This window comes from Lipotes vexillifer, unplaced genomic scaffold (genome assembly GCF_000442215.2).
Source record: "Lipotes vexillifer unplaced genomic scaffold, Lipotes_vexillifer_v1.1 scaffold134, whole genome shotgun sequence".
Lineage (NCBI taxonomy): Eukaryota > Metazoa > Chordata > Mammalia > Artiodactyla > Lipotidae > Lipotes > Lipotes vexillifer.
In genome coordinates, this window is record NW_006787464.1 from 2177586 (window position 1) to 2189151 (window position 11566).

At 42.3% G+C, this 11566-nt stretch overlaps 1 protein-coding gene across 1 annotated transcript in view; it reads left to right on the forward strand.

The window, feature by feature from the left end:
• Positions 1-11566, forward strand: part of PDE4B (phosphodiesterase 4B) — a 494025-nt gene that overhangs the window by 450426 nt on the left and 32033 nt on the right. The window contains 1 exon segment of the mRNA XM_007460087.1: positions 3154-3266. Within this exon segment, the coding sequence (XP_007460149.1) occupies positions 3154-3266 (113 nt within the window).

An 11566-nucleotide genomic window follows, 5' to 3' on the forward strand; every position in this document is an offset into this window, starting at 1 on the left:
AAAAAAAAAAAAAAAAAATACAATACCACCATGACGGGTCGAGGAAGAGCAACTTCAGAAGAAAGGAAAAAGCTTCATATTTTAAGACCTTTCACAGCACTTTTTCCTGCTTTTTGAAAAGGGACTACGCATTTCATTTTGCACTGGGCCCTGCAAATTATGGAACTGATCCTGACTGTAAAACCCCTTGTTGAATATGCAGTTCTTCTATCTCCCTTCCTATCCCTCCCCGCCCCCCCCACGTACCAGGTTTGGGGGTTACTTCTACTGCCGTTAATAATTATACTCCTGTGTGCTGATCACCTACTAAGAACTGGTTACCATACTTTCTATACTTTGTTTCATTTAAACCCCTTTATAACTTTATGAGATAAATATTCTTCTCCTTATTTTAAGATGTGGGAAATGGAGGTCCAGGATCACACAGTAAATGGTAGGAGAGAAAGTCAAAATGCCCGAGTCTCAATCCAAAGCTGGTGCTCTTTTCACAGTGCTACAGATGTGTCCTCAGCCTCTAGATACCCAAGTATGGATATTTTCAGGCTGTTTGGGCTGTGGTTTCCATTCCTCTGAGTATTAACTGAGTATCTACTAGGTACCAAGCACCGGATCTTGTGCTAGAGCTACAAAGTTCTAGTGTGGAGGCCAGTCTGAGCTGCACCGGTCCTTTCCTTTGGCAGTACCAGTAAGTAGCTCGGGTTTGATGCTCCCATCCTTAGCCCACTCTGACATCTGTGCCTCCTGCCTCAGTTACTGTGATAAGAAGGCTCTAAAACGGCACATAAAGAAAGGCTTGACCATGGATTAAGAATCTGGGAAGGGACAAGTTTTCGTTAACTTCAAATTTTAACTTTTTACCTAAAAAAATTATCGTGGCTGACCAGGATCAGAGAGGGCAGTGAAATAAGTTCCTGCCATATCCACTGGCCAGTCACTGGCATCTCACTATTGTCCCAACTCTAGGAGCATGCGTGTGTTCATTCTGCGTAATAGACAAGGAATGAGTTGTGGCGATGGCACTTAACTGGAAGGTCATTGAAGAGTTCTCGTTCTTCAGTGCTTCACTGCTATAATTACCATATTTTCTTTGTGGGTGGAGATCGGATCTCTTTTTTCCTCTTCCGGGAGAAGTGTAATATATCATCCCGCAGTCAGTTCAAAATGCTCCAAGCAAGTTCCTTAACTCCCCACCACCATGGTGAATGTCTGATCTTGAGGACCACAGGTTGTGATATGGAAGACACCAGGGTGGTGAAGCATGAGTAACTGGGACGTGGTTGAACTTTTCTTTTATGAGAGGCCAGGAGGGAGAAGGGGAGGATTCTGTCACTTCAGGAAAAGCTTCCTTGGATGAAGCGCTCTTCTGGAAGGGCATAGAGGCAAGGGGGTGTTTCAGACACACAAAAGAGTCAGTGAGGAGATTCTCCGTATTGAAGCAGCATATGGCAAAACTGAGGAAGAAAGGAGGGAAGGTATGTGCAAGTCTGGCTTGAAATGAGTTTCACTAAAAACACTTCAATTCTTGTCTGCACATTTTTGAGGCGTGTGAAAAGAAAAATGGAGGAAGTCACCTTCAGTGGTTTTGTGGCTTTTTAAGTATGGCATACAGGATGTTGAATTTTAACCCCTGTTTATCCTGAAGGGTAGGCATATGTGGGGGATGAACAAGACACCTATTCTTTGAAATGTGCATCGGTGCCAAGTGGCTCCTTGTCACTTGGAATCTCTCTTCTGTTTATTCCCTTTTCTGCTTCAAGTGTGAGTGCCACACACATAAAAGTATTCAAATAATAATATAAAAGCTACGTGATCTCCCTAGGATTTCTGCATGAGCATATGAAAAATGTATTCTAAATATGACAGGAATGTGTGAGTCTTTTCCTTATAATAGAATTTCATGTGAGATTTTTAATTTTATTAGTGCCTATTGTGTGCTTGCATTCCAGAAAGCTTGGTAGAGTTAATGGATGGTGTTCCCTTCAAAAATCAGTCATGTATGCAGGAAAGTCTGACTGGTTTTTATAACTGTCTGTAGCATCATTGGTTCATCTAGCATTTATAAAATTAATTTCAGAGTTTATTAACATAGGGTTCTTAAGTCAATAGCCTTAAGTATTAGCTTAGACTCACGAACTTTTGGGTATGAAATGACATATTGTGAACACTTAAAAAGAGTTTCATTACCCAGCAAAAATATGATCTTAAAAGCAATAATTTTTGAATGGGCACTGAGACATATTTACAGAAAGTCTGGATTCCTACAGTGACAAATCCGAGGCCTCGGCTTTAATCAGAAAATCTGCAGCGTTCACATCTGGCTCCACCTGAAAGTCTGGTTCAGAATTTCCCTGTGATCCTGGCAGTTGCAGAAGAGAAGTTTTAGCTTTGTTTAGTATAACAAGAACTGCCTGACTCCCCAGCCAATAAATGTGTTCATGTAAAACTCCAGACAGTTTCTCTGAGACTGCACTCTTATCAGGGAGACCTCATTTTGCCTCTACTTAAAAGGGAGACTCGCAAGAGAGGAAGACTTGTGCTGGTCAGTGTTTGCTGAATTGAAAGTTATTCCAACATTTGCACATTCCCCAGAATGAATGACTGCTTAGCCTTCCAACAACGTAACTGTCAGTTTTCCCCCTCCAGTTTTCAATTGTACGTTTCATTTAGAAGAAAAGCCAAATGAGAGGATGCTTTCCTCATTTCTCCTCTAGACTGCAAACACTCAGAAATGACATCACGCACCCTAAAGAGCCCCAAGATGACGAAGGCAGGGAGAGCCTGAGAAAACTGACGGCTTCTGCCTTGAGTTTTAGGACTCATGTATATGCAGATGAGCTTTTAAGAGCCGGTTCCCCGCCTTCTTCCTCAGAGGAAGTTTCTTGGTAGATCGCAGACACCTCATCCAGCCTGGGGGCGGGGGGGTGGGGGTGGGTGTGTGTGTGTGAAAACTTGGCACGAGCCATTCCGGGCAGAGCACCGCGGTGATTTGTTCTCCTGGTGGAGAGAGCTGGAAGGAAGGAGTCGGCGTGCAAATAATGAAGGAGCACGGGGCCACCTTCAGTAGCGCCGGGATCAGCGGCGGCAGCGGTGACTCGGCTATGGACAGCCTGCAGCAGCTCCAGCCTAACTACATGTCTGTGTGTTTGTTTGCAGAAGAATCTTATCAGAAATTAGCAATGGAAACACTGGAGGAACTGGACTGGTGCTTAGACCAGCTAGAGACCATACAGACCTACCGCTCTGTCAGCGAGATGGCGTCTAACAAGGTAAGAGATGACCGTTTTATTCATTGAAGTGTGACCGCGCGGGGAGCTCCGGGCTGCCCTGGCCTCCGCCAGCAGCAGAGGTGCATGGGGACGCCACTGTCAGCTTTGTTGATCTGCCTCCGATGATTCTGTTCCAAAGTGCTCCACTTTGCTTGCGTTGTGATGCTACAGCAAAAGTTTAAAATCCTCAGCAGGCTTTAATTCCCAGAACTTCTTTCTTAGTGATGCCGTGCGGAATGTGTTTAAGGTGAGGGGTGTTTATGAAGTGTACCAATCACCATAAGAGTGAAAATGCTTTTTAATTTTTTTGTAAACAGTTAGCAGGAAGATAAAATCTGAATGAATCCATAGGGTAAAATGTTGCGTTGCGATCAGGTGTTATATATATGTGTGTCTGAACAAGAAAATAATGTGATTTCTGTATATCGATGGTGAGAATGGTTTGCCCTGAAGTTTCATCAGTTCTGAAATTCTCCTCAGAAGGATGTTCTGATATTCTCCAACATTTCTTTTGTGATGCTGGTATGACCTAAGATTAAAAAAAGAAACAATATACTTTGTCTCCAAAGAAGAAAGTTATTTTTTTAAAGTTTGCTGCTTTGCAAAGTGGAATCATATGAAATGAAGTTCCACCCATACTGCCAAGAAATGGTTTTATGTACCATGCCCAGGCAAAACTTAGTGTTGAAGAGCTTTAATTATCTACCATTATATCATTTGTTTAAGTAACACCTGGATTTAGAGTGCTAATTTATGTAGTGAGAGTTGTTGCTTTTTGTTTGTATTTTTCTCTTGGAGACTGTTGATTTTATATCTATCTATCTATATGCACATACATGTGTGTCTGTGTATGTATTATTTTCATTGAAAGCCTTAACACTGCACCCTCATAAATACACATTTCAGAATCCCCAATCATCCTAGCCTGAGGTATTATCTTATTGTCTTAAGGTTCTGGGTCTGGGAAGAGATTTTGCTCCACACCTGCCAACATGCCCTTTCCAGCCCCGCATGTGTGTCCCTCCTCCCTTTTTCCTGGGGTTAAAAGTATCACCTTCCCTTCAAGACTTGCTGGCTCCTGCTCAGAGGATCTGAATAGAGGAAGCATCATGTCCTGAAGGTTGGCGGGGTAAGGGGGGGTGGTATAGAGAGTGGACTTTTCTTACTCTTGCTTATTGGTTAATGAAAGGGCAAAAAAAATAAGCCTCTCTCAAATTTTAGTTCAGATTCAACTTGGAAAGAAAAATGGTTTGAGTTTTAACTATTTACTGACTTTTCTCTGAAGTTCTCAATTGAAGCTAAATTCTGGGTTTTTCCAGGCTGTTGTAAATCTCAACCAGCTGCTTCCCCATGAGGAGGGCGTAACTGCATAACTTCTCCAAACCACACTGGAGTTCATGTAGGAGGATTTTCACACAGGCTTTAGCCTCCTGTGAAACATTCACAGATACTCTGTTCTTTGCATTTTGTGATCATTGATACACATGCAAGATGGAGATCTGGTATTTAGGGGTAGTTTTTTAGCAGGTTTCACCGTAAAGGACACCCTGAACTTTCTTCTGGAGTCACTAAGATAAAGTGGGCAACTTTCTCCCTCTGGAGAAAACGATTACTCATTGAGAAACTGCAAATTGCCATTAGTTTTCGTTTCGACTGTTGATGCCTTATAGATTCTAACCAGGTTTGTGTCTGGAGTGCTGAAATTAGACATTGTCTGTGTTGCAGATTTATTACAAATGATCTCATATTCAATGTATAGTTACTGAGGCTCTGACACCAGGGACTGTGTAGGACCTAGTGAGAATTCCAATCGCTTCAGGCTTCCGCTCCTCCTTTATGGTGTCCTGTGCAGGAAGCAATGAAAGTTGAATAGAGCTAACCCTAAAGAAAGGGCTAAACCTTAATGCTGACACAGTTAGCTTAAGTAGAAGGCATGCAGCTTCACCTATTTCTAGAGCTACAGTGGAGAGGTTGTAGGGCAAAGCAATTACCCAGTGGATGAATAATGCCCAGCTGACAGCTGAAGTCAGTTTCAATTTTTAAAAAGATCTCTGTCTCTTTACTTAGCTCTCTTTTTACCTACCCCCAATCTCAAAGTCTTGATTATACTGATAATCATCTCAGGGTTAATCCGTGGCTCATATAATATAATATAATGTGAATATCACTGTGGCCACCAAAAAGAAATTGATCTATACCAGTTTAGGGGGAACTGAATTATCTGTGGTAAAACTAAAATTCACATTTAATTTTAAATATTCTCAAAGTTATTTGAGTGTTCCATCTGAGCTGCTGTTTAAAAATATCATCATCTTCATCATCATCATTACTGTGTAGTCTTTTTCGATCATCTTCTGCTTACTCTCACTGAACACAGGAGCTGTGGCAAATCTCTGAGTTACGGACTTAGAAGTAAGTGTGAAGATGTTCTATACAGGAAGTTTGTGAAAAGCATGGGCTTTGGAGTCCAAAGATCATGGTTCAGATCCTGTTTCTATCATTTACTAGCTACTTGACCTTGGCCAACTTACTTGACTGCTCTAAGACTCAACTTTCTCATATGTAAAACAGGGATGAACGCGGTCCCTACCTTACTGGGGTTGCTGTGAAGATTGAGATAATGCGTCTAAAGCACTCAGCAAGGCCCCTGATGTGAAGCAAAAGTTCAATAAGTGATAACTTATTAATAGCATCTGCTACATCTTTGCATAAAACTATCTGTCTCTAGCTCTTATCAGCTAAGTGACTGCTGAGTTTTGTTTGCAGCCTCTGAACTTGCATGAGAGTCATGATGGGAGAGCCTGTGTTTTGCTTAGGGGTTTGGAGATTACATGTATGCCAGTCTACATGCAAATGGTAGAACGTCGACTGCGTCTAGTAGAGGAAAACAAGTAGTCTTTATATTCGCTTCATCTGGGTAGGGATGGATTTGTTTGTTGCTTTTTCTTAACCCTTTTGAAGAAAACCGTGACTCAAAGATTGCAACCATCCCAAGTGTGCTTCAGAGCCCAGAGAGTAAGATGAGGAACTGTTTCTGTGACTTACAAAAACATAGTCTTTTCCTTGGCTCAAATTTCCCTCATTCCTTAATGCTGGCCACGGGCCAAATGGAATTCCAGAATTACAGGGAAAGATGCAGCCAGGTGGGTCAGTATTGTAGATTATTTTCCCCCAAGAATTACAACAAGATGGAATAAATTAAGTAGGAGTTTTACAGGGCAATGACATTGTCTTTCAAGATGAAAAGGATATCCAGTGAACATTCTGCCAGCAGCTAGACGCGTGAGAGCTGTTTTCTGTAACCACAGATTGCCTTCTTAGATTTGTTCATTAATTTTTTTGTTTCCACTTTTATCACCTCCTGAATTAGAAGAATTGTCTTACACTTCAGCGAAATGCATCAGAGCATGAGTTCCTCAGTGGCAAAACAGTCAGATATTTTGAAAACAGGATGCTTTGGCTGCGCATTATAAAAAGAGGAACGGAAAGAGAAACAGTATAGAAAGGAAGAAAGCAAATAGCCTCAGCAGGGTCCCCAGCCCAACAGCGGCATAAACACTGACCTATCTTCCTGACCTTCACTGTAGCTCAGTTCCTGACCTCGTGTCCCCAAAGCCAGTCGACGTCATTGGAGGAGAGGAGGAATGGCGCAGCTGCTGTGAGGGTGACTAGAATTTCCTGGCTCCTTCCTGACAGACGCAGGCTGAAAAGTACAGAGTTGCAACAACAGTGGCTGAGGAAGAACCAACGCGGAACAATCCCAGTGGGGTGGCGTTGTGACTGAGGGGAAAGAGGGAGCTTTGACTGAGAAACAGTGTCTCTGGCCTAAAATTTTCAGATGAAAAATGTCAAAGGGGTCATTCGTACCCGGCATGTTGAATGTCTTTCAAAAGATGTAATACCCAGGGGCCTCCCTGGTGGCGCGGTGGTTGAGGGTCCGCCTGCCGATGCGGGGGGCGCGGGTTCGTGCCCCGGTCCGGGAGGATCCCACGTGCCGCGGAGCGGCTGGGCCCGTGAGCCGTGGCCGCTGAGCCTGCGCGTCCGGAGCCTGTGCTCCGCAACGGGAGAGGCCCCAGCAGGGAGAGGCCCGCGTACCCCAAAAAAAAAAAAAAAAAAAAAAAAAAAAGATGTAATACCCAGTAAGGAGCTATCTTCAAGCAGCTGGTCACTGACCTGACTTTCCCCCACAAGTCCCCCACTACACTTTTCTTTCTCAACTAGCTTTGCCCTGGGGCTCTTTTATGTGTAGTACAAAGGTTTGGGCCTCATCAATGAAAATGGATGTTCTATTGTTGCAAAGAGCAGTCCTGAATAATATCAGTACTCTCTTGAGAATGGAGCACAAGGACCCAGCATTTCAGTAAATGTTTGCTAAGGAAGTCTGTAAGATGGGAACGGGAGACAGACGGACCTTTTTCTCTAAAGGGCATCAGAAAGTCCGCTAAGGATACCATGACAGGGGAAATGAGTCCTCTCAGCTCTACAGGTTAATTTTTCCGATTCTTCAGGTGTAGCTGTACTAGAGTACCAAACGTTAAGCCAACTAATTGCCCGTGCTCTTGGGTGGGAGGGAATTAAGTCATCGAATTCTACCAGCCTGGAGCCACCTGGGACCCGAGCTGCATGTCATTGGAATGTGACCATGATAGGTTGATTCCCTTACAGTTGGTGAGTCATTCTCTATCCAGTCGTATAATTTGTAAGGATGGGAAATGTTGGATCCAGCAGAACTGAAAGGAAATAGATCTTATTGATCAATGGATTCATCTTAGAACTCTGTCGGGAAGATGATAGACAGGTAACCAATTATTGAAAGGGATTAATTCCACTTTGGCGCAAAATTGAATGACATGATTAGAGCAGTGCCCCCCATGGGGCAGGAGGACCCCTCTTCCTGGGCACTGTGCTTATAGAGAGCCTAGCCTAGTCTGCATCCAGCTGTACTCTGCTCCAGGACCTGGGGAGGCTGCTGGGTCAAGGGAGCACCTGTGCTTCCCCTTCCATACTGCATCCACCCTCACATTGTCTGCTCAAATGGCTTTGAACTCACTTCCAGGGCCTATGCAGGCCTCTTTCCTGGGTGTGCTGCAGGAAAGCATACCTTTAAGCCCAAGGACTAGACAAGAGGCAGCAATTTGGCTTGAGACAGTAGTGTGGGAGAAGCTTGGACATGCAGGCTGTCTAAGCAGAGGGTGTACTTATGGGACCCACATACAAGGTCCCTGGTGGTGCTAGGACATGGGGAAAGAATGGGGCAGGGCGTGGTCCACGAACTAGATCCCCCTGCACTACCATATCCAAGGTGTTCAAGTTTTCTAAATTCAATCTGGCCTTCCATAGGAAGGGATGTCTGTCAAAGTAGGAGTATTGGAGGTAGCTCAGTTTATATCCTTATACAATTAGACTTATGATATGTGGCTCCACAAATGTTGGAGGTGACCTTGGATTAGAGGGCAGAATAGAATAAAAATCAGTTCTGATGGCCAAGAGGGGGACTCATACAGTGTTTTGGTCCAATTTTTCTTTCTCTACTGCTCAGATATGTATGGTACTAGAGACAGCAAAGTGGAAAGAGCCTGGGAATAAGCCATGAGTCTGAGTTCTTGCTCTGCCTTTATTGAGGTGTTTTATCTTAAACAGTTAAATCATTTTGAATCTTTGCCTTAGCTACAAAAAAAAAAAATTGTTGGAGAGGACTGTCTCCATGGTCTACTTCAGCTCTTGTATTTATCAATAGAACAATAATAGTGAACAACCAATCTATTTTTGCAGGTGTATACTTTGTGTGCAGATATTGTGCTAAGCTCCTGATCAACATTCTGTCATTAATACTCACAGCAATTCTTTGGATAGGTACTATTATTATCCCCATTCTACAGATGAGTAGAGTGTGGCTCAGAGAGTTGAAATAAATTGGCTAAGGCAAAGATGAGAGCCAGGATTCATACCCAGGGCCATCTGACTCACCATCAATGACCCCAATGGGACAGATAAATATAGAAATAAAGAGATAGTTAATCATTCTTATAAGGGAATTTTGTTGTGGTTTCTGGGAGGTCTTATTCTTCTAACTCTGGCTATCACTGATGGGTAGGTCTGGTTCAGAATCCTAATCTGCAATTACCATATTCTGGGCCTCTAGATTGGCCATTAATAAGCTCCAGCTCAGTCTTTGTGGCTGGGAAGCAGTGTCCATTAACATAGAAGAGGGGGAAGAATAACCACACTTATAGAAAATGGTTCTAAAGCATCCATAAAACTGTAAATAATGATAATAAACGAATCCACTGTAACAGTTTGCTAAATTCAAGATCTATTTTTTTCCCCAAAGTCTTCTCTAACATGACCTAAGATAAGATAGTAAGTTGTGTTTAAAGGACTTTAGCCTACCCTCTAATTTCCCTTTTACCTATCCCCCCCAACCCCCGAAATAAAAAGAAAACAGAGAGAGGCTATTCCTGTTATTTTTTCATTTTATTATGATTAAAATAATTGGGGCAATTTCATCATATACTATGTCCTTTCCAATGCATGCAATATGACCATAAAACAGAGGAGCGATGTTTCTGTAGCAGTAATCAATATAGGGAAATTTCCTAGAAGTAACATGGAGACTGTCTCCCTTAGATTTGTCTTCATGCAAGAGATGAAATAGAAAATTAAGTTGTTTATTCTTTATCCAGCATTATTTCAGTTACTCTTTCTGACAAAATAGAGTTGTATTATTGAGTGTAAGTCAGTATTCCACGTTCTATTCTTATCAAAACCTAAATCGAAGATTTTGAAATTTGTTTAGTGCTTTGTAGTAAATTTGATCTGTAATCTGTTTTGCTTAATTGAAATACTTTTGCATTGGTATTTACAGAACCATTTTCTCCATTGAATTCTAATCCATTTAGCCCACTTAACTCACTTGAAAGTACCCAAGTGAACAAATCTCTAAAAAACAAGAAGGAATGAAGTGAAGGAACATTACCGTCGATTGGTGCACCTCTGGCTAGCTGATAAGAGCTGATATTCTCAAAATAGAATAAATAAGTCATTTTAATGGGAGCCTTTCTCTCCACATTAAAAAAATCAGGTAATTATGTTTAGAGTGCAAGTATAAATCTAGAACACTAGTTTTGAAAAATAGAATTACACCATGTCAATGGAATAAAGGTTTGTTTTACGTCTTTTTATACTTCTTTCTCATCGTTTTTTTTCTTTTAGAGTATGCCCCCGTCTAGAAGCCTCCCCAGATCCATGCCATTGTTATCTATGAAAGAAAAGGCCAAGGGTGGAGCTTGTTCTTGTGCTATTCTTCCAGCACATCTTCTAAGTTAAATGTGTGCTCAGCAAGTAGAGATAGCTCAGCTCTGGAAGCCAGGACTTACCAAACCAGAAGATACCAGGGCAAACTTGTGCCACGGTCAATAGATTTCACACTCTAGAAGGCTCTGTGCCAGTTGTCACTGTGCATCTCTGCACATCCCTCCACTTTGGCATTTTTCAGGGATCTGCCAACCCCTCTCTGTCTTGCCCAGTTGTACGTGATGTTTCCCTCAACTGGTGCCAAACTGTTTAGTCTCTTGGATATTTTACTGTAACTTCCTTTGTTTGATTTACTTTAAAGTAGCCAAGTGTTTCCACAAAGAAAGGACTGTTAAGTTATTTAGAAATGAAGAAGACAGTAAAACTCCTGTTTCTTTTGTTTCTGTTGTGGGAAGTCACTGATAATCTTTTTCTCTTTAAAAAGTGCCTGATACATTTTTCTCTTTATGGAGTAGAGTTTAAAAGCTATAAATCATGCAATTCTGCTCATGAGTCACATGTTTCTTCAGCTAATTACTTGCCATTTAAAAACCTTCAGAGATTGAAGTTTAGTGAACTTATTGAAAAGAAAATTCATCTTCATGGCTCAATTTCGTCTCTTTCTTCTTTTTTTAGCTATTCAGAATATGGTCATCTTAAAGATAGTCATTTTAAAACTCTAAATGGTCCAGTTCCCTTTATTCTTTGATAACAGCATAGTGCGTAATGTTATAACCCTCAGCAAATTATAAAAATGAAATTTGAGTACAGACACCAGAAGGTAAAAGTGAGTTATCCAGTTTTAAAAATTTGCATTTAAGGGCTTCTCTGGTGGCGCAGTGGTTGGGAGTCCACCTGCCGATGCAGGGGACATGGGGTCGTGCCCGGGTCCGGGAAGATCCCACATGCCGCGGAGCGGCTGGGCCTGTGAGCTGTGGCCGCTGGGCCTGCGCGTCCGGAGCCTGTGCTCCGCAATGGGAGAGGCCACAGCAGTGAGAGGCCCGTGT